The sequence below is a fragment of the Lytechinus pictus genome, chromosome 4 (assembly GCF_037042905.1).
Source record: "Lytechinus pictus isolate F3 Inbred chromosome 4, Lp3.0, whole genome shotgun sequence".
NCBI lineage: Eukaryota > Metazoa > Echinodermata > Echinoidea > Temnopleuroida > Toxopneustidae > Lytechinus > Lytechinus pictus.
In genome coordinates, this window is record NC_087248.1 from 3,021,701 (window position 1) to 3,046,688 (window position 24,988).

Below are 24,988 nucleotides of genomic sequence, written 5' to 3' on the forward strand. Positions count from 1 at the left end.
AATAAGGAAAGTAAGCGAATAAAAATGACGGCATGTTTTGCAGAAACCGAGCTCAGCGCTGCGCATGCATCCCATCATGTGTGGCCCCCTGCTGTGACTGTATATGCCGGGCTGTTGTGTTATCTTCGGACCGATGTCAAGAAACGGTGTTTTGATACTTAAATTGCTTGCTTGGGGCAGTTAGGGTTTGTCGTACTTGGAGAAGAGAATTGATGAGAAGGGAAACTGGGGTATAGTGTTCTCAAATGGAAGTTTTTCGTCATGGAGGGGGTCAAAGGGACAGATGCCCCTGGTGTCAATTTCAAGGGGTTGCACAAAGGCAAAAAGTTGGGGGATTTTATGGAAGGGAAATTATTTTTTTAATCTGACCAACAGCCAAAGAAGCTTACAGCATCAAATGATGCAAGGGGCAACATTTTAGTGCCATTTTTCTATGTCAAATGTTGGCAGGGGCTCAATGTTGTGTTGCATCATAAAAGAAGTGGAGTTGTATTTTAACATTAAAGTTAATTGGAATAAAAATATTGAAACTCTTTACTAATAAATCATTGAAATCTGGTTTGCCTGCACACAAATTATGCACTTTCTCCACTCCCTGGGTGGAATTCCAGCAATAGTTACATGTTGGCATACCACTTGGCTTTTGCATCATGGGTACCCACGGAACACTTACATGGAGAGTGGCAAAGAGTAGATTGATGTCTTGCCAAATGAAACTAGTCCATGGTAGGAATGATATCTAAAATAACCCTCTAATAAAGGCATGAGTCAGAACCATTGTACCACAATGCCATAAAGGACAAGTCCACCCCAACAAATAGTCTACCTGAACAAATAGAGAAAACTCCAACCAGCATAACACTGTAAATTTCATCAAAATCGGATGTAAAATAAGAAAGTTATGACATTTTAAAGTTTCACTTAATTTCACAAAACAGTAATATGCATTCCTGGTCGGTATGCAAATGAGGAAACTGATGACGTCATCCACTCACTACTTCTTTTGTATTTTATTATATGAAATATTCTAATTTTCTCCTCATTGTCAAGTGAAACAACAATTGATTCCTCTTGAACGTAAGGAATTATCATTGTTTAACACTATATGGTTCAGTCGACTTGGTTCTCATTGTCAAATCTGTAAAAAATGAAATAATGTATAATTCAAACAATAAAAAACAAAATAAATAGTGAGTGGTGGACATCACCAACTGATTTATTTGCATGACACTGACTTGTGCATATCACTGTTTTTTGAAAAATAACAGAAACTTTAAAATGCCATAACTTTCTTATTTTACACCCGATTTTGATGAAATTTTCAGCGTTATGCTAGTTTGATTTTTCTCTATTTATTCAAATGAACATTTTGGGGTGGACTTGACCTTTAACAATATATCTGTTGTAATCACAGACATGATAAAAATTATATCAAATCTTCTGCAGCAACTATCTACATACCCTGTGTGAGCTTTTATCTCAACATGGTGAAAAAATACTATCGCCTGATTTTTTTCCTTCTAAATGACTTGCATAATTACATGTAGAAGTAACCTGGTTGAAAGTTCTATGTTGTTTGGTGCAAATCACAGTGACCCCTAATGAGTAATAAATGTACCTGAGGAATTAGAACTATTTATCTTCATACAATCTCATCATACTAACTATTTATGTTAGGTTAGAGCAGATTACAGTGTTTGCTGCCATCTGTAGGTGAGGTGTGTCCAATTTAGCAGTGTCAGATTTTCCTGCATTTTTTAATTCCAAATTTCTACTGCTCTCTGACAAAATGCCTAAAAAGGGACAGAAATATGTGAAAAAAAGAAAAGGATTTAATGGAATCCCGTGGCAAGACATCAAAAGGGCCATGAAAGAGGGAACTTATGATCCATCACCTGAAACAGCCACTGAAAAGAAGTCAACATTGAATGATTCCCATGCTGCACTAAACTCCAAGCCTGGTCCCACTCATAGAAATCCGCGTCAGGCTTTGAAGGGGAATTATACCATCAGTGGGCCTCTCCTTGCAGCTGCCCTTCAAAAGGCTCATGTATGTGCAGGAGGTGAGATATTCTTGATTTATGCATTAATATAGTAAATAGGCCCTTTGCAAATTTAATTATTTTTTAAAGATCTAATTGTTTATGAAAATGGTGTTGCCACCCCAAGCTGACACATGCAGTACATAGTACTTTCACTCTTCAGCAGACAATGGGATGACTGCAAGATTTTTCTATTTCATCACAACCACTTCATTATCTGAGTTTTTCAGATCTTGATAAAAGTAGTGCAAAATAGACATCTACCAAATTTCATAGTAATCCAAGAATCGTTTTTTTAATAATTATGATGGGATATGGGGTGACCATAATTTGCGCATGCACGTTTCAGAATAATCATGAAGTTAATTTTCAATCAAAAATTTCTCTCAGTTCATACAAAATTAATCAAAATCCTAAATACCAAATGGAAACCAAGATCCTAAAGTCAAATTCACTTCACGGAATTATAAAGTAGGTCAAGGGTTTCGCGATCTCCAAATTCCTTGACGATCGACTAGTGCCCCAGGAGTGCGTGCTCTGCTGAAAGAGTATCATAAAAAAGTGTAAACTTAATTTGAGCACGATTGTTTTGCATTTTTGCAAAGCTTTAGAAAAGAAATCAAGCAAAGGTAAGATAATTGTATCAGATGGAGGTTAAAATGCCATAAATTCAGTTGGTATCACAATTTACTTACTTTTTTGAAAACCTGTTTGGCAGTTTCTTGAAGCTTGTCAAAAGTTCAGAGTGGAGGCAAAAGGTAACAACATTTGCTGATGTTTTGCCAATATTTTCACAAATTGAGACCCTACCTTCTAGAAAATTACCATACTGGGTTTTTTCTGTTGGTGCTATCAGTTTTTCAAGATTTTGATTTGATATGGAGATATTTGACCGTGCGCAAAAATTAGGTAACGTGCGAATTAAGGTCACACCACCATATCAAATGAATTTTGAATGAAATTCAGCCCAATACCCCCAAAAGGCTCTGTGTAGTGTGTAGTATAATTTGTCACAACACACACCGCTGAAACACACAACCACACATAGAGTGCAGATATTTTGTGTGCAGGTTTGTATTGGGCTTTGCAGAGCAGTGGGGGAAAGGGTATTTTGAAATCAATTCTGACACTTGGTCCTACAGGATAGATGAAAAATGAGTATTTCCATTGGATTTATCAATACTACAATAACCAGACAGTTTACAAAATATGGTACATTTTTTCACAAGATATGAGACTTTGAACTTCCTTTTTTTATGCCCATCAAAATTAAGGTAGTGACTAAATGTAAACTAAGTAGGGCAGTTGGAACATATTATTCTCTTTAATTTGATACCAAAATCATTAAATTTGGGTAATGGGATCATATGTCAGAAATGCGTTAAACATTGATTTTCCCCTCAAAAACATGAACATTTTGGGGTGTATGAATGCAATGAAAAAGGCAAAATTTCTAGCTCTGTGTGCATTCATAAAAAATATTAACACCAGTGCTGCATGCTGAAAACTGCTGGAAATAAGTCACATTTTCCATCTTTAATCCCATTCTTTAATTGCATTGTTTAATATTTCAGGACACCTTATCCCTCTTGATGATGAAACAAAGCAAAGTGGCCCAACCATCAACATCATCTTACAGTGTTCAGAGTGTGGTGCCGAGGTCTCGTTCAGATCCTCGAAAAATGTATCTCAAGGTCATTGAGCTGGCAAAAGTGCCATAATAAATAGGACCATGCCTCTGTAGTTGGACTAGGGAGAGTGGGCTTGGCGAATCTCTCCAGCATCATGTGACTAGCACCACTGCCGTCACAGTTTCTGATGAGGTGAGTAGATAAGTCTTGTCCAAGGTTGATTTTAATATGTGATACAGTGTTCCAAAATAAAAATCTAATGACTTCTTAAATACTTATGAGGAAATTGAATACATTCGACTCTGCATAAGTTTACCTTCTATAAATAGAATAACTGCCTAACTCTAAGCATTATTTCAGACCAGATTAGATTTAGGCATAGTCACCTGTAGAAATAAGATCCTTTCTTTTTCCCCTTTGTAATAAGTATACACATTTTTTATTTCATGTATAGTGTAAATTCATTAAAGGATGAAAAAAAATCTGATGCTGATTCAATATCGACCATGTAGCAATTACTAAAAGTATTTTTCTCTTTTTTTTTACAGGCATGTGATTGATGGAGGCTGCACAGTGCCTGAGGGACAGTGCCCACAGAAAGAAGACCCTTCCATAAAAGTGAGCTTTTCTGAGCTGACCTCAAAAGATGATTTTGAAATACAAGATTTTAACACCTCAGTGACAATATACCACTTGGCCTGAAGTCACATCATTGGCAGAAGTCTTAGACCAAGACATAATCATTGACAATACGTCTAGACCAAAGTAGTAAGCCTTAGACTAAGGTTTAAACCAATTTATAGCCTAAACTTACATCTCGGGCATTATCATCCTGTGTGAAGGTACATGACCAAGTCCTTGTTTCATCAAGCTTCTCCATGACGGGTTACAAGCTACTGAAAGGCCGTTTTTTGGTCAAGAGCAACTTTGCCATAGCCTTTATTATTGATGACAGATACTTTGAAACAGGGTCCAGAGCCAAATTCAATGCTTAGATGACTTCATACTGATAAGGTTCTTAAGCATATCAAACGTATTCCCATCTGGTTGGACACTGAGGATAGAGCCGTCCGTCTTCTTGACCTGTAGGAAACCAGAGTTGTCCAGTCCTGTTATCGTTACCTCGTCCCCGTTGGCACTCTCAAGCCTGATCTTGGCATCACTGGGGATAAGATAGAATCATAGGATAGAGATCAATAATAATCTTAACAAATTATCTTCAGGAAACTATGTTGTGAAAATAGGTCATGTAACACAAAGCTCAATGAGTTGATAAGCATATGATTTTACATAATGCTGAATGCAATTAATTGCAATAAAATCAATAGATGTCCAACAATAAACACGCCAAAGGCATAGCCGAGGCAACAAGTTTTTCAAATCTTTTCAAAGGCAACAAGAGTGAGTAATATCTAATACCCGAGCAAAATAATGAGTATTATACGTTATATAAGAGTGCGATATGGATCCTTGTATGTGATAACTATCATCTAAAAACCATGACCGGTCGAGCAAAAGAACGAGTATTATACGTTATACAAGAGGGTGATATGGATCCTTGTATTTGATAACCATCCTCATCTAAAAACCATGACTGGTCCATAAAACAAGTCATTGGTATCACAGTCATGAGCAAATTTGCTTATTATCTCAAATAAATAACTAGTCATTTGATATATTTCAGTCAATCAATTAAGATCCTTATCACCATTTTATTACATTTCACTATCATATCCTATACCTGTGTAGCCACCTCCTATAGTAGACAGGTAGGAAAGACTCCACTCCCTTCTCTTGAAAAGCATTGATCATCTTCTCCATCTCAGTAATACTACGAGCTATGACCATCTCCATTGTGACAGGATTAAGACTGGTACGTTTCTCTTCATTGTGTTTATGGATGAGGTCATTGATGCATGTGGTTGGGACACTGTTGGAGACGTTCACACCAATACCTGAATGGAGGAAGACAACGTAGGAAATTCACGAGGGCGACAGGCGATTTTGCCCTCATGAGAGCCCAAATAGCCCAAAAATTCTCCCAAAATGCATGCTTTGGGGCGACCATTTGTTTTAGAGTCGCCCCAAGATCCGTCACAAGCAATATTCAAGATTATTTAGATATTCAATATTCTAACTGTGGCAGAATGATATTTGCATTTACTGCATAATTGCTCGTAGCTCCTAAATAGTAGCTCTTAAAATGAAAGAAATAGCCCCCAAAATTCTGCAATCACCCCAATGTCAAGAAAAAGATAAAAATAGAAATGATTTCCTACCCTGGAGAAAGAGTTGGTACAGCAAGTTGGTATCAAACTAAGGTTTTTCATTAAGCTGTTCAAATTGTTTAATGTACAGACCAATGATATCTTATTTCTATTTTGTTAATCATAACTCAAACCTCTCTCCTCTAATTCTTTTTAAATACATCTGTTATCAGAAATAAGCAATCATAGCAATCAGAACTTCAGATTAGTTGTTGCATTATTACCAAAATGTAATATTTTATGTCCATCATAGTTGTGTTAGAAATCTCCCCCATCCTTGCCACTCATTTCTTCACTTCCTCTCTGTTTCCCTCCCAGCTCTCTCTTTTTCTCTCCCCTCTGTGAAACTCCCTTTATTTCTCTCTCTCTCTTGTTCTCATTCTGTTTATTCTGGGGGGTGTTTCACAAAGATTTAAGTACGACTTAGAGTTGCACTTAAATGCCGATGCGTATATGATATGCATCTTATTGATTAATACGCAGTAGTGCGCATCCTCTTGGCATGATCTGCGGTCATGCCTTTTATAATGCAAGCAACTAGGCATTTAAGTGCGACACTAAATCATACTTAAATCTTTGTGAAACACCCCGTAGTATCATTTCCTTACCTATTATTGCATGGAAGACACCATCAAGGCAGGATGAGTTCACAATGACCCCTCCCAGCTTCTGTTTGTTACCATAGTAAATATCATTTGGCCACTTCAGACGCAGGTCAAAATCCTAATGAGAAAAAGAAAAGGAAATGCAATTAACAAGACAAGACTCACAGCTAGCTTTTGAATGATCTTCATAAAGCAAATATTGATTTCAAGAGTTTTTTGTTGTTGCAAAGTTTGAGATTGTTTTCACTTGATATGAACTTTGATGATGAATTTTTGTAGCATTCACATTCAAAATTGTTAATGTGTTTTTGCATTCAATGCACAAAATAGATACATAATTTGCTTCTAAAAGTGCCTCAAATTTGATTCGTTGTCACAAATTGACCATGCCGGACGACTTATCAATAATACTCATTTTCTTTAACCCTATCTAGGCCAGGGTATTTTAGGAGATCATATGGCCTCCCAGGCCCTCAGCCCCCTTGAGATCTTGGCCGTCAATCACGCGATCGCGCCAAAAAATAGCATGCAGGTTGTCTGGGACATAATCTACAAAATTCTATATTGATTTATTTCATGCAAATTGCTATTAATTGATTATGCTAATTTATGAGTAATTAGTATGCAAAATCATACTTTTTCCTTTAACTCCATAATTAAAGCTCCAAATGGTCTAATTTTGGTGTAAAAACTCTTTGTGGTGTTCTTCGCAATTGTACGTGAAAAAAATTGCGATATTAGATCAATTTCCTATGTATTATATGTGTTTTGCAATTTTCTTATGCATTTCCATGTTCTTTTTACCTTTTGTTTTTCATTACTTCTTTGATGAACTTTGTCAGGGACTCTTTTGAGATCATAAACAGCATAAAATAAATCCATTTTGATGAGCAATATTTGGTCTTACATGCGCTTACAAAATCTTGCGTGATTTTGAAAACCGCTTACCCGGGCGTCGCAAATTTGGTCTCAAAAGATGCGCAAAACTTAACATGAAAAAGTCAGTGAGCGGCGCGGTCAAGAAATTATGCACAGTGAAAATATTGCGCGAATCGTTGAGCCCCCCCCCCCCCTCCCCCGCCTAGATAGGGCTAAAGCCATTTTCTTTTCTTTTTAAGAACCTACCTGAATACGAATATACTTGTTACGTATAAGGTCAATGTTGACATCAAGAATTCAATGAAAAGTCTTTATTTTCATTTTAAAATGACACTTCCATTGCTTATTCAGAGTGTAATAATAAATTGATAGCATTTATGAATAGCACATATGTACTGCACTAGAAAAAACATCAGTTTTTTTCCAGTTTGGAGATGTGTGTTTATACATGGTGTACAGGCCTGTATATGAAGTAGTAAAGGTCATAGTCATTAGATTTTGTGTTCTGAATCTAAGTGGAGAAATTTTGATAGCTTATACAGATGCAAATCAAAACACCAGATATTCAATTAATTAACAACAATGCGACATTTCAAATGCTACATCAGTCACTGTCTGGCTGTTTAGTGTGATTGGAGATGGGTTACAGGTGCAGAGGAGGGGGTTAAAGGTCCCAGTCAGCTTTTGATAAACAAAAGTATCAAAATGTCGATGGAAGCAAGATTCTATACTTAAAATGAGAATTTTCCAAGACCCCCTTCTTTAGCATTTTGAGGTATAAATTCCCCTGAGCCTGCGTGTATAAGTGTTTCCTTCACTCATGCGGGGTCAACCTTGTGGAATTTACAGTTTAAACACCCAGATATCATTGACCTTCAAGGGCAACCTAGAGACATACCTAAGAGTGTTTTTTTTTTTAAAGACACATTTAATCTTTCAAATTTCGAACCTGTAATTTATTTTTGCTGCTGTTGGCGTTGTTGTAAATATCTTGTGAAGCACCTTGAGTATCTAATAAAGATGAAATGTGTGCCATATAAATCTAATGTTCTGTATTATTACTATCAGTCGTAGACGTTAATTGGATTTTATCGTTGTTGAAAAACACATCTGTCTAGTACTCAATTATTCTCTTATTTGATTTTCTGTCATTAATGCATTAGTAAATAAATCATTCTGGGGGAGTAGGGATGGGATGGAGACAGGTTGCTATTCTGATTGGGTTGGAGTGCTGCCCGTTTACTTACCTCATGACCTTGAGGAGACCTCATAGCCTAGACTATCACTGCCTCTCATGCAATGTGATGAAGGAATGAAAGCCAATTTGTCAGGTGAGTATTTAATGGGATAAGAACATGGGACTGATAACATGGTATATTTAGAAGGGGATATAATAGGATTGGGGGGGGGGATAAGATGTATAACAGGGGCGGTTGGGGGTAAGACCCCTCTACTAACCTCATAACCTTTGAGTGACCTGACGGCTTCTACTACTGCTGCCGATGCGATGTGCTGAAGGAATGGAAGTTTATCTGCCAGGTGTGTCTTCAATGGGATGCGAACGTGAAGAGAGAACATAGCACAGCCTATGGGAGCTAACCACCGGTTACCACCACGCCCTGTTGGAGTTTTAGAGAAAACATTTAATCTATTTGTACCAAACACCTTAGGAAGTATTCTCATAGCATTGATTCAGTTAACCCTAGGATACATGAAACTACAATTTCATGGAATGCCAGTTGTCAACTCATTAAAACCAAATTACAAATAAGTTAATTCTACTTGTTTTTTAAAAACAAAATGAAGAGAAAAAGACAATTCAAACATATGATTAATTCCGATGAGTTTTTTTGGCACATTATCATTTTTTTCTTAAAAGTTGACTAAGGAAGATTAAACCTAGCATTCCATAGAAAAGTGGTCAAAAATTCTTGTTTCATCTGATGTTAAACCGAGGTTTAATTATCACAATACCTCACTTTGTGTTGTCCAGAAAGAGAACAATCTTCTTTCATATCAACAAACTTACCATTATTTATTGTCTGAACTTAATTTCCCTCTGTTATATGTAGAATAGACATCACAAAAATAAACCATGTATTATTGATAAAGCTGAACTTCAAACTTTGGTTACCTTTCGTTAGAAACATTCTGCAAATTGAAAGCAAATTTTATGAGCTCAAAATACCTTTTCCACCAGTCATTCTTGTTGCTATACAAACACATCCAATATTGTCTGGAACTTTGAACATAAATCTGAAAGAGAAAAAAAACAAACACACACAATATAATGGGAATGACATTTTTAACTTGTAATAACTAGTCCATAATGACAGATTTAATATTAATCTTAAAGATACAGTACTCACTTATTCCAAAGAAACCAGCCTCACACAACAAAAGTACTATAGCCAGTAATTGTCATCATGTGTAATTCCCTTTACAAAACACGATTTTGCAAATTCACTACCATAAGTGCTATGAATGATTTCCTGAATGCATAAATGGTAAACCTATGTCAATAGAACTTGCTATAGCACAATTTCTTGACAATAAAAAAATAAATGCAATTGCAAATGTTGTGACACGAGCAGACTTGCAGCTTCACAAATTTAAAACCACGCTGCTCAAAATACTTTTTTTCTGATTTTGATCTTAAAATTGGATTGTGATGATCTTTTATAAAAGTTTAACAATGAAAAAGCTTTGTAAAATTCCCAGACCTGTTACAAAGGTTATGAATCAATGGTTGATTTACTTAAGTTATGCATGATTTAACGAATGACTGGAACGTACTTAAGTCTGCTTCATAGAGATAGATATCATTTAGCAAATGAACAAGAACCTGTCGTGCATAGATGATGCTTAACTTGCTTTATTTACAAGAGAGAAACAATGGGAACAATAGTCTCACCCATCAAACACGTCCATCGTTGTTGGCAACACCTCTGCATACAGGACCACATTACCCAGAATCCTCGTCTGGAGATTGTTACGATAAACATCAAAGTTGAAGAGCGACCCCATGGGTAAGCTCTTGCGCCCTATGACGACTGGTAGGAGGGACGGGCTGACGTGTTTGATCCCAGATGGATCATAGATGAAATGAAGAGAGACGGGCGAGCCTCGTAGGATAGGGGATGCATCTTTCTGGCTTGATATTGATTTGAGGAAACGTTCATTTGCCTGGAGGAAGGAACAAGAAGAAAATTAAACAGGTTCAAAGTGAGGTACAACGGTTTAATGATTTTGATTGTCAAACCACAGCACTGAATTATAAAGCATCTCAGAGTTTTAAGAACGATGCTATATAATAAAGATTCATGAATCTCATTTTCTCGGTCTAATTTTGTATATGACTCTCACTCACTTAATCGCTTCTCATCCTCAGTTATCCTGAACCTATTCCCACAGTTAAATCATAGATCTCTGGCTAATCTTCTCACTCCCACATGTTTTTATGTTAAACGTAATTGACATGTACTCTAAATATAATAAAACATGAGGCTAAAATATGCATCTCATCACGACTCTAGCTGGAATAGTGGGAATCCAACCCATGATACTTTCATTACTCGTCAATACACGCATACACTCTCACTCTCTTTCTTGCAGTACAGATTCATGTATCTATGTCTGTATCCCTCCTCCCACTCCCTCTCGCCCTCCATCCCATATCTACAAGTCACATTGCAGTGCATACCCACTCCCTCATCTAACGGGCAAGCCTGCAGCCTGCTCAACAGATACCAGTATATAATTGATAGTGACAATCTGGTGATCTTTCTTCCCGTCTGTTCTCTCAAATGAACACAACTTTGATCCAGAGAAACAGCCCTTGAGCGGCAGAGTTATAGATGAACAAAGTCAAAAGAGCTGATCTGTCACAAGTGAGGTAATAACAAACATGCCCCTAAGCAAGGACTATGGAACAGAATCAATCTAATCCCATTTTGATCAATTCTGTCACCTTTAAAAGAAAACATCTTAATCATTTGCAGGAAACAAACTTGACAAAAATAACCTCAAGAAAGATTATAATCATGTAAGACTCAAATATAAGCACAAATATGAAGTTGCTTTCTCTCTGCCTCTTTTGCGGAAAATGGATGAGGAGACTCAAACCATGAATTCATATGCTTCCTACCATAAAATACTTTATGTTTGCATAGAATTGCTTTTATTAATTTATTGCTGTAATTTCAATATCTTTAAATTCCTTTTAAGCTGTAAATGTTATTGTTATCATTTTCATAAACATTATCATCACTATCCTAATCAATTTCATCAAATAATCAAATCCCATCATAATTATAATTACACTAAAAACATGTACCAAAACAACTATCAAACTTCATACAGCTAATCCTACCAAATTTATAAGGGAATACAGATGCTTAGAATGGCTTCAAAATACTTAAAAGCTGTACAATCAATAGTGTTTATTACTGAGCAGTTTATATCTTCCTATTTATGTCAAAGGAAAAAAATGGTAAATATAAATAGTTACTTTTTAAAAATTCTGTTTTTACAATTTCTCAAACATTGAGTAGCACGGGAGGCATTAATTAACTTGTACTCTGTAGGCAAATCAACATTTTCAAAACTAAGCATAAATTATATCATAATTTCATCAAACAAAAGGCAAAGAAAAAAATACATTCTACAACCCGTGTAATAAAATAAAGCATGACACATATACGTCATCTGAATCTCATTTTGTTTTCAGTTACAGAATGTTATCTCAGATTGTCAATGCCATCTACTCATGTCACCTAAACAACCCTTCAAGACAATGTACGCCAGCCATTAATAGCAACATGTCATTGCTGTTGGACGCCCTACTGATACTGAGCACGCAAGTCCCCTGGGCTGGAAGGATGACATTTGTATTCCACCTGTCTAGGGGCACCTAGAGAGTACTCCTGAGAGCAGAGATTGGTCTCTATCAGCCAACGTTTATTCCATGTTGACGTTGTTGCCCAATCAGCTCTCAAAGAAAACATTTTAGTTTCTATAGAACTTGACTCTCTTAGCCCAAAGGGGGGGGGGGGGGGTGCTTCGTGGATTTCAGTGATTTTGCTTGAGTATGACTTGGAATCTTAGCATCTTATGGGCACAGGGTCTTGGGAGACATCGTGAATTGGTTTGAACATTATACCCAATTATCCTGAGCTAAAAATTCACTGTATCTTCAAAAGGAAGCTCACCCTGACAATTACTTGGTTTTGATAAAGCAGTTCAATTACTTATAGTATTGGATAATGTTTGACAATAATCCATCAAAGAATAAGAAAGTGTTCACATGTTTGAATTTGAATTTGCAAGCAGCTGCACCATAAGTCATGTAATATGAATTCAATATGGTTCATGACTAAAAACATTTCCTCACAGTTGTGGGTATATACATGTAGTGATAAATCTGATGCTTAATTGAATATAACTCGGTGAAACCAATTTAAATTTTCTGAGAAATGTTACTTCACAAAATCAAATCTTTGGAAATTTACAGCTTTACGATAGATTTTCTATCAAACCTTCACTGATGTCTTCTTTTTCTGTTTCATTTTTTAAAATAAAATTTTCATATCAGGATGAACTACCCAAAAAACTGCATCATCACTACAATCTCATGAAAGCTTATTATTGTAGAATAAATAGCCAGATCAAAAGCTGCAAGATAATGAGATAACTCAGGCTGGTGAGAACAGACCCAATGACTGGGAGATAGTGAAGAGGCATCGTCTAGTGAACAGAGGTCAAATTCAATCAATTTAATTTGCATTGATTCATTCCCCTAGCATGGTGCCTCTGACCATGGCATTGTATCTACTGTATCTCAATAACACCTTAACACCTTCGTGTGTAGGAGTCCAAGGATTAGGAGGCATGCTTGAATGAAACTCGAGACCACATTTATATATGCATGAATTCATTTCATCCGAGGCACACTCTACATGCATGTCTTTCACGAATTTAAATTCTGACTTGGAGGGAAGATTTAAACAAATATCCTCAATCGCTTTTTCAGTACTTTTTTTCCAGGAAAAATTCATTTCATTTCCACTAGGTTATCCTCTTTGATCGGCTCACCCACTTCTCTTCAATAGTAAAAATGGAAAAGGACCCTTTTACTTCTATATTTGATAAAATGGAACTAAAACTTATTCCATCATCCCAAGGCAGTTTCTACATGTATGGGCTCAAAAGACATGTACTTAGCTTCTACACTTTTTTCTGCATTGTCTGCAGGTATCAAGCTTTGTTATCATAAAGTTTTGCAAACTCCTCTCCACAACCTTTTCACCTTTCAAAGTGTGTTTTCTTTAGATGCCTTCATTAATCCTTTCACACCACAGGCTATTATTCAATCTAATGATTTTATTTTGTGCTGGTATCTCTTAACAGAACCTCAGTGGTCCAAATGAGATGACAATCTAGCAAGCACATTTCACGAATGAGTGATATCATCACATCAATTCAAAGGATATGGATGCATCTCCTAAAAGCTTCATAAAATGTTCCATTTCCAAGCTTAACTGGTACTCTACACTATCACCCAAAATACTGAAGTGTTGATGGCACATTTTGAATCATTTAAAAGCTTTTAATGTCAGGATGCTTTGAATAATAACTGTCAATGCAATATATTAGTCTAAATAGCACTACAGTGTGTATAAAAAAAACGGTACAGATTTGAAAAGTCTATAAAATGATTGATTGAAATTATGATGTCTATATTTTAGCGTTAATAGGTGCTCTGAAGTCTTATCTTTCAAATACCATTAAAAAAATAGTTTTGTTCATGCTTGAGCGAACAAGGAATGTTTTTGTCTGGGGTTAAAAAGGAGGCTTGCGCCAAAATGGCATAAAATGATAAATATGATGATCGGACTCCTTGCTAATCAGCAGACTTCCTCTTAACATTTTCATTCTCTTTGCCATAATTTTCGAATTATGCGGTCAAAATTCATTTTCAAATCTGTTTATTTGCTTGAATTGTTCTGTTCCTGTTACCTTTTAATATGTTCTCTTTTAGCTTTGAATATTCCTTCTTTAAGCAAAAACTTTTTTTTTTCAACCGAAGTATGGGAGAGCGTGTATTTAAAAAAAAAATCCTTTCACTGTTTGCTACAGAGGTTATGGTGCCTTTGAACAGTGACATGCAGATGGGCGGCGGCTCGGGGGTGCCCCCACCCCTTCAATAAAAAAAAGTGAAAAGGAAAGATAGAAAGCGAATATATTATGTCAAAATCTATCACAAAATTGGATATTCTAATAAAAAAGTGGAAATTTTTGCTTGCTCGCTTCGCTCGCTCACATTTTTCTTGATACATTTTATCCAATCTGCCATATCTAGCTCCTTCAAAATTGACTCAATACATCATTGCTATTGGGAGACATGAATCCTTACCTGTTTGTCCTGTCAAGCACATAATTAAACTTGGTCAAGGAATCAATAACCCCCTGAGAATAGGATTCATATTTTTAAAGATACCATAACTTAATTCGTTTCACATTATAAAATGATTTGAATAATTACAAGTTTTCCCAATCAATAATGTAAATCTTCTTGCTTGGGTTGACAAAAAGTCTTCTTTTCTTACTTATGAAGGAAAATTCAAAGGTAAAAGAAGTTTAAATGAAAAAAAAATAATTCAAGTAAATAAATAAATTTGTAAATGAAATTTGACAGTATAATTCGAAAATCGTGGCAAAGATAATGAAAAGGTTAAGAGGAAGTCTGCTGATTAGCATGAAGTCTGATCATCAAATTTCTCATTTCTGCCATTTTGGCGCAAGCCTCTTTTTGAACCCCCTTCAAAAACGTTCCGTGTTCGCTCAAGCATGAACAAAATTATTTTTTTAATGGCATTTCAAAGATAAGATTTCAGAGCATCTATTAACATCAAAATATAGATGTCATAATTTGAAACAAATTTTGAATAGACTTTTCAAAACTGTCCCGTTTTTTTTATACGGACTGTATATGGCAGGAAATGCATTTATAAAGTGGTATGTTAAGATGTGACCTGTTTTTTTTTTTATTAAACTTATCAACCTCTGATTGATTCATTATTCTTTCTATCTCTCTTCAACTTTGTGTTTATCTCCCCCTCTCCACCCTCCCTAGCTTTATCCCCCATGACCTGGCCATGGATGATTATCTATTGTTACTGGGGGTGCTGCGACAACACTCAGCATCACCAGTAACAATAGAATAATCCTCCGTGGACAGGGCCCTGATCCCCCCACCTTAATACCTCTCTACCCCTTCCATCCCCTGGTTAATTTCCAATTCGTCTAATGCCAATTCATCCAATTGCCAACTCGTCTACAACCACTTGGTCTATCATCAGTTCGAATACTCACCACATGGTCATTTTCATTTAGTCTAATGTCATTCCATCAAATAGCCAGTTGGTCCAATAGCCATTTAGTCCATATACCATTTGGTCTAATTAAACAAGAGTGTTAATTGTGCAAAATGAATGAAAAGAAAATGGGTATTAGACCAACTGGTTATTAGACGAAGTAGTAATAGACGAAATGGTGATTAAACGAAGTGATTATTGGACCAAATGGTTGTTAGATGAAATCTTGATGGATGGAATGGCATTAGACTAGATGAAGGTAGACCATGATTGTGGTGAGTGGATGAGTTGGCAGTGGACGAATTGGCAATTTACCCATCCCCTCACTCATTCTCAACCAATTTCTCCCTCTACACTTTACACAACCTGATGTTTTTAATTATTCATTCTAGATTCAATGCCATATTTTCTTCCTCAATTTCAATGTCATAAATCTAAAAGCATAAATAAAACATGAAGTACACAAAGACATGATTTAAGTTCAGGGTGATGAATCTCTGAATTTCCCTGTAATATAACTCTGAGCCACTAGGTGGTTTCAAACCGCCTCGATCACAAAAATCCCCGTTAAATTACGAGAACTTTTTTAGGCTAAAAAATACCCATTAATTATTCCTGCATTCACACTGCCCCGAAACATACCCTTCGGGATAAGTTCCTGAAGTTACAAGCATGCGCAATATGGTCTGATAAGCAGGCAAGGCGCGAGATTCAAAATCACTAGCTCAGCAGCCACCCACGGCGCCCGCGCCCAACTACACGCCGGGCTAAAAGTTCCCGTTAATTACTTTCACATTGCCAAAATACATGCGATCTTGGAAAAATCCTCGCGAAAGTTCTTGTAATTTTGACAAGTACCTACTATTTAGTGGGTATTTTCTTTCGGGAAGATTACACATAATTTGCTTTCACATTGCCAATATTACATAGTATTTTCTGATCGGGGTAAATTTCCCGATCAGAAAATACCTGGAACTGACGAACTTCAGGGCGGTCTGAAACCACCTACTGACATTCAGATTTCATCAGAAAAGAGAATTTCCTCAGGGTATTTCACCTCTGCTAAATGTATGTCATCCTATTAATTACTACTCGTCTGGGCAAAACAGTACAATGCTGGAGTAAAAGCTAACCTACTTCAATTGAACTTTAATTATTCCTTGAGGGTAACATGTGGACACAAGTTTTAGGAGAAAACAGCTATAAAGCAAATTTATGGCATGCCAAGTTCCATAATATTTATCATCAGCTGGTGAATAATAGATTAGGATCAAGAAGATCATTTGGAATTCACAGCAATTTTAATCTGTTGAAGACTGGCTTCGCATATATATATATATATATATGAAAGCTTGGATCTATGGAAAATGTATGTTGTTATAGCATACCGGTAATCAACTACACTCCAACAGTTTAACCCTTAATAAACTGGGGGGGAGGGTCAATTTGACCCCTCCTCAACAAATTTTGTCACTACGCCGTTGCACGAAATTTTTTGACCGCGCCGCTCGCTGACTTTTTACTTTCAAGTCTTGCGCATCTTTTGAGACCAAATTTGCAACGCCCAGGTACGCATTTCTGAAATTACGCAACATTTTATAAGTGCATGTCAGACCCGAAATTGCTTAAAAAACGTGATACCACGTACAAAGCCAATACAAATTGTGTTTTTCAACCAAAAATCATAAATGTATGATTATTCTTACTTTTGTTGATTTAAATAGATTTATTTTATGCTATTTAAGATCGCAAAAAGGTCCCCGACAAAATTCATCAGAAAAAAACAAAGGTTTGAAAAAACATAGAAATACATAAGAATTGAAAAAATAATAAAATACATAAGAAATTAATTATATTTTTGCAATTTTTTTGTAGGTATTTGTTAGAAATGTAATTATTGATACTCCCACCAAAAAATAGCATTCTCATAGCTCTATCAATTGAGCTAAAGGCAAAAACATACACACAAAAAAAAATTAGGGCAAATTTCATACGCTTATTTGCATTAATGATTAATAAAAAATTTAAACAATTGATTTTTGAAAATTTTACTACATGTATACAGTCTTGTAGTTTACATCCGGCTATACGCGCATGCCAATTTTTGAGACGATCGCGCAATCAGTGGCCGAGATCTGAGGGGGGGTCAAATTGACCCCCCCCCCCAGTATATTCTGGTCCGAAATAGCCCAGTTTAGATAGGGTTAATACTAGTTCAAAGTGGCCGTTTTTCAAAACAAAGATTAGTGTGCCTTAAAAATTTATATTGTATGAAACAAAATATCTCACTCATGGCTATAGGCTAAGTGCAAGTGCACGTCCTTGTAACACATTATCATAAAGTTTTTTTTAGCATGATTTTTATTAAGTCAAAATTAATTCTTTGAAAAATAGTCTGCATGCATCACACATTTGAAGTCATTACTCTCTCTGGCATGGTATTTTTTTCTGAGATACTTCATAAGGCATTCAAGGATCAATTTATCATATCCAGGGATGACCTTTTAAAACAAACTGCAGTACAGTGTATTTTGAGGAATGAAAAAAAAAACCCCACAGTAATGCCAATTTTCTGCAATAGACATTGTGTAAAATATACAATTTGGGGGGGAAAGTATTTTTATGAAACCAAGTTTTTTTTTTCTATAATAAAAATGAGTGTAAAATACTGCCAACAAGGAACAGGTGGCATCTGTGCATAATGATATACATGTATAGTATACCCTACAAATGTTTACATAATAATGAATTAAGAGTATGAATGAGGAGTGGAATAATTGTTAGGGGTCTTTACCTGATTGATGCCTAGCAGATATGCTGGTGTGAGCTGGATGATGTGTTGACTGGTAGTCTTAGAGCTAATACAAGCCAGACCCAATCTAACCAACATGTCTATTGCCATGTCCTCTTGAGTACCCTCAAGGTGACCTTCTGGAAAGCATATCTACAGAGATGAATAAAAATGGAGTTTTTATTTGATATACAAAATACATTACAATATAAAATAAAGGAATTGTGAAAAAAAAAATTATAATGAATGTGATCAAAAATCAACTCACAGCCAATTTTAGTTATCTTTTTGAAATGTATTGCTACTGATCTAAGTCAATATCTTTATTTATGGGAAAAGTAAATGAATTCTCATATTAAGACAAACATTATTGAAAATGATTAATACATATTTCCTTTATCTGAACAAGGGTTGGTGTAGACATAGTTGCCAGGGTTCCCAGCTTTTCAAGAAAACAAAATTCCCTGATTTTTCAATGATGAATTTCAAAAATTCCCAGATAATTATTTAAACCCATTCCCAGTTTCACATGTTTTCTAAGTTATTGAAGTGGATAACATGTATTTTCAGTATAAAAACAATAATGTACAATAAGTACCACCATAACCAGTCATTCAATGGATGTTGTTTTGATATGCAACAAAATATAACAGTCTGACTGACTACCGAGCTTTTGACTTTTGGGCTGATCAAAATTCCCTGATTTTCCCTGATTTTAGGGGTTTTTAAATCAAAATTTCCAGATTTTTCCCTGACTAGAAAAAAGTAAAATAATTTCCCCTGATTTCCCTGATGGGCTGGGAACCCTGGTTGCGGTCAAATGCAACTTGATTTTAACCAATGAAATGCATGTATTAGAGACTTGTGTTTATTATTTTCATTGAGACACAAATCTTCCTGCAATGAGCCCCAGATTCCCCTAAGTAACAATAATTTTCCTTAATTTTTTTCCAAAAATGCAAAGAATGACTTACTTGTGAGAATATTGCCATTCCTCCTTTGGACTTCTCTGATGCCTTCACAACCATAGGTAGTATCCTGTCCTGAGCCAAGATGCTAACCTCAGTGTTCTTATCACCCTCCCCGTCATTCACATGGAGCCTCCCAGGCCCACTCAAACCCTGCACTCTGTATGGCTGAGACTTTACAATACCCTGATAGGTTGCTTCCACTTCCTTCTCTGTAGGGGCACCAACCTGGAAGCTCACATCCCCGAGGGACAATGGGAGTCCAAAATTCAGAATGCGTCCCCCATTCTTAAAGTGGGAGACAAACCTGGAAGTGGCTTCGTCAGGAAGATTACCTTCCCCTGCGAGGACCATCAAGGCGCAATTGTCCGACCATGGCTGCGATAACGTGCTTGGTTTCAGGAGATAAATGACATATTTGTCATGTTCAAGGCAATGTTGTAGGGCTGCTTGCACTGCAGCAAACACCTCATCCTCAGTCTCAGATCCTGTATATACAAGAATGTTTGGAGGTTTGCTATCATTCATCATACTCCTTGCATGATGTCTGTCATCTCTGTGCTTCCCAGACTTTGACAACTTCCCGATTCCGTTGGACAGGTTGCCACTGTCATCACCAACCTGGAAGAACACACCATCTGTCGCTGGGCTTTCACTGACATTAGGACTGTCCTCACTACCATCAGCTGTGCTTGACCAGGAACCAGAAGACTTTAACTTCTGCTCCTCCATCTTGCGTAGGAACTCCGAAGAATGCTTCCGCCGAAGCGATTGATGCTGCGGCTGCCTGAAGAGCTGTGGTTTGCCACCTTTGTGAGGCGATGCAGGAATCGGTGGGGTCATGGTACCTGATGGGCTCTCACCCATCTTTAGTCTGCTGTCTACCAGGTTGAAAGGCTGTCCCTTTACCTCAACAGCTAAATGATACAAGAAAAATAAATGCCTGAGTGAGGTCATCAAAGATGAATTTTGTATTGTACACCAATGCAGCATATTAGTTACCAAATTCTCCTTTTATTTCATACAAGTTTGTCTTGATCCAGCAACAAATTTTTCTCCATCTTTGATGAAAAGAGGTAACAAGATGGGGTGCATCTCTAGTGCATCTTTTTTATTCTTGCCATGTTGTTAACCAATTTTGGAATAATGTTGGTAAACTTTTTGCTTCACTAGATCTTCCTGATTTCCTCTCAGAAAGATATGTTCTTTTTGGTATCTGTAAGCCCCAAATTCCCAGATATATATTTATATTGAACTTTCTGCTCCTGTCAGGTAAACAATATATTTTTAGATGTCGATGTGACGAAACAAAACCTACTCTCCCCCATTTTTGTAACTTTCTTTTATCAGTTGAAACTGTTGAACATACCCTAGCACAAAGGAAATGCAAATTAGAAAAACATGATGGCAAGTGGGCTATCATTCTGAATACTTTAAAGAGGCGATAAAGCAGAAGGCTGTTTTTGTTATGTTTGTTTATTTTTTTATATAGGCCAAGTGCCTGATTTTTTTTGTGTTGTTGTATACAAACATATGTTTTTTTTATTATATACTATTCTGTATGTTAGACATGTTATTTTATATGCCAACGTCATCTGAACTTTTATATGTGATCCATTATATCATGTATGTTTTGTTATGTATATTTTGATGAAAAGGATCAATAAAACATGAATTACAAAAAAAAAAAACAAGATGGGGTATTTAAAATTACAAATACATGTATGAAAGTGTGGAAGAGATATGATTTTACTGAAATACAATATTAATCACAATCATATATTTCAATGAATATCATTTACTCAGAAGAAAGTCGCAGACCTGTTCACATGGAAAAGGAATCACAAATGATTATTACATGTGTGAGATCAACTTATCAACCTGCAACAGTATGCATGAACACATAAAAATTTCCTTAATATATGAATTATATCAAGATGTAATAAATGCAAGACTATAACGGTTGATAGGCATGATAGGCAACACCAATACATTAGATGGCCAAAGTGTGAACAGTCTGCACAGGGAAAATTTTAATTCAATTCCCTTTTTTTCTATGGTGTGAATGGCTCTGTGACTGATAGCATTGAAGGATATATGGATTACAGAGCTCTCAATGTAATCTCAACAGACCTGCAGACAGAGTAGCTAATATGACAAATACACTGATAATAATGAATCTTTGATCCATTAGGTACATGTACCTAGACCAGGCTCATCCTTGTAATGGTCAAAGAGGCATTCCGATAGATTGGGTTTGGGGTTTCAGGAAATCAGTCGAAAGAATTGACATTTGTATTCTTCTTCAATGTTGGGTGAGGTACTCTGGTTGCGGATTCTGTTTTGTATGAAGCTCCATATGGTGATGCAATTCCATACAGATACTAGGCTTGGGATGCTAGAATATTGATCATCATTAAGATTGAGAAGATTTGGCGGGGGGGGGGGTCTGAGAAACTGAGAATAGTCCCTTCTGCAATTTTGGCACTCCACTACTGTATAACTTAAATGTCACTTTCCTCACTAACAATATATATTTTTTTGTAATTCAGAGTTGTATTTTTTAATTCATGTCAATTGAGTAAGAAATGGTGCTGTTTTTTAGAGAGAAAAGGAAAGAAAGATGGGGGGGGGGGGTGGGCAGAAGGAGAAATACATGCACAAGACCAATTTCAAAAGTCATTTTCAGAGAATCTTTCCTTGCTTTCTTTAAGAGGAGGAAGTTGGTATACGAACAATTGCTTGAAGAGAACTACGATTTGAGCTAAATGTCTAAAAAAAAAAAATAAAAAAAAACACTGTGTACCGGTATTCATAGTGTGTTGTCCTTCAGCAAGAAATTCAACTTTGTGTTGCACTTTAATAACCCAAGTGAGATGAATGGAAACCCTGCAGGAATAATTCCTTGAATGCACTGAGCTGAAAGCGGCAGCTTGAGCCAAGCCTATGGGGGTGTTTCACTAAGATTTAAGTATAGTCGCAGTTATATGCCAACGCGTACATGCAACACATTCTTATAGATTAATACGCAGTAGTGTCCGTCCTCTTGGCATGATCTGACAATGCGGTCTTGCCTCCTATACCGAATGCAATTAGAAGAATTCTAAGTCATACTAAAATCTTTGTGAAAGACCGCCCTCAACCCTCGGTTAATAACATGCCTCATAATGCAATAGCTGGCGGTAAATAAACGCATATTACTTTATCCAAAGTATATGAATGAACACAGCCTCAGCAAAGTCAGTAATTGAAAAACATTCCCGAAAAGACACAAGTTATTAAAAAAGACTTACTTAGGAGTTGATTTACAAGGAGACCATCATCAAGCTCCAGGTAGCCCTCCAGGTAGGCAGTACCAATCCTGGAGAAGTTCTCCTTAGTGGCTTGTACTAGGATCCCAAACGGCTCCCCTGATCTCCATGCTAGCGGATTGGTCAACTCTGAGAATTTCACTACCCTGTCTGGCGGCACCTGTAAGACAAAGAGAGGAATATAAAACAACATTTATTTATTCATAATAGGAAGATTAAATGAGAACTTACCTGTTTGAAATTTAATCTTTATTTTAAAAGTAAGTCGTAGAGAAGAGACTACATGTCTCATCGGGAATAATATGAGATCCCGCTGATCACGTGCGTGTCAATCTTTAAAGCAGTACAAGGCTACAGGTGAATTATAGGAAGATGAAGATGTTGAGAACTTGCCTAAATAAAACTATGTAAGTCGCAGGGTGGGAGAGGAGGGATGTAGTCTCTTCTCTACGACTTACTTTTAAAATAAAGATTAAATTTCAAACAGGTAAGTTCTCATTTAATCTTCCTATTTTACTACGTAAGCCTCCGATTGAGACTACATGTCTCATCGGGAATAATATGAGATTTCAAAGCCCTGTAGACTTGTACGTAGTAATACCTCTGTAAGCCTATCAAGGCATCCAACAACAGAAAAACTCCCCAAAAGTATGGGCCTACATGTACCTGTACAAATGTAGTTCAAGACTAATTCACCTTGTGAAGTCAATGTTTCAAAACTGCCTGCGAAAATTGACCAGTATTCTGCAAAGGTTTGCAATAAAAAGTTTGGAATGTCTTCTCTGACACCCAACCTGCTCTAGACATAATCTCTGATACAGGTACCTCACTTCGTTGTGCTGCCGAAGTAGAAGCTGCTCTCGTAGAGTGAGCATGAAATAACTCTGTGTCGATACCTGCCTCATGCATGACAGTCTTGATCCAACGTGCTATTGTTTGCTTTGTAGCACGATGATGGGGCTTCTTACATGTTACTAACAAGTGTCTCTCCATGCCCCGCAGATTCTTTGTCCGTTGCACATATTCTTTCATATAGTTCATTATGCACAATCTCCTATCTGGAGGGTAAGCTTTAAGTGTTACATTGAGTCCTGTATTTCCAGGCTTATTTTGCTTCAGTGTATTTTCAAACGCAATCTCAACTGACGATTTATTCCACCTCATGACATGTAGAGACTGCACTCTTTGTGCAGAAACAAGTGCTATCAACATAGTCAATTTCTGTGTTAGTTGCTTCAGATTAAGTGCCTTAGCTGGAGATAGCTTCCTGAGATAGTTCATTACCACTTTGACATCCCATATAGAAGAGTACCGGGGTGCAGGCGGACTCAGATGGAAGACTCCTTTCATAAATCTGTTAACAAGAGGATGCGACCCAAGAGGTTGGCATCCATCATCCACAATAAGAAATGTGGATAGGGCACTTCTAGCTGTATTTAGGCTGCTATAACCAACCTTCTCTTCGTCCAACATAAATGTGAGAAAGGCAAGAACATCACAAACTTTGACTTGTAAATAATTAATGTGTCTCTTGGCACAAAACTTTTTCCATTTCCTTATGTACACCTGGTACTGTGACTTGGTGGATCCTTTCCACGAAGCTGCTATAACATCTATTGTCCTTTGTGTGAGGCCTTGTTTGGCATAGAGTCCACTCCAAGCCTGCAACATAAAAGTGATAAGTGATTATTCAAAGGATGTGGGGTACCTGTGACTGGCTGACATAATAATGTTTTATTCTTTCGAACCAGCATGGGTTCCTCTACCAGCATACTGTTAAGAACAGGGAGCCAAACTTGTGTTGGCCAGTTCGGTACAACCAATATCCCACATGCCTTATCCTTCTGAATCTTTTGCAAACACAAAGGTATCATACTAAAAGGAGGGAAAGCATAAAATTCCCATTGGCCCCAATCAACAGTGAAGGCATCTACGGCCAAGGCCTCTGGATCAGGCCTCCAAGAAATGTACCTGTTAACCTGTTTATTCAGGCGGGAGGCAAACAAATCGATTTCTGGGATGCCAAATCTCTCTACTATTTTTTGGAATATCCTCTTATTCAACATCCATTCTGTACTATCAGAGAATTTCCGTGACATACGATCTGCCTCAATATTCA

General features: G+C 36.7%; 1 protein-coding gene across 1 annotated transcript; it reads right to left on the reverse strand.

Annotated features, from left to right (window-relative positions):
* Positions 1-2,304: 2,304 nt before the first annotated feature.
* Positions 2,305-23,774, reverse strand: LOC129259703 (biotin--protein ligase-like). Its single transcript, XM_064098893.1, has 10 exons — positions 23,664-23,774; positions 22,852-23,029; positions 19,565-20,475; positions 18,594-18,743; positions 10,339-10,610; positions 9,613-9,680; positions 8,883-9,043; positions 6,549-6,663; positions 5,415-5,628; positions 2,305-4,835 (listed from the first exon to the last, which is right to left on the reverse strand). Exons 1-10 carry the CDS (start codon positions 23,772-23,774, stop codon positions 4,658-4,660), a joined length of 2,358 nt encoding a protein of 785 aa, XP_063954963.1. The 3' UTR covers positions 2,305-4,657.
* Between the last annotated feature and the right edge of the window lie 1,214 nt (positions 23,775-24,988).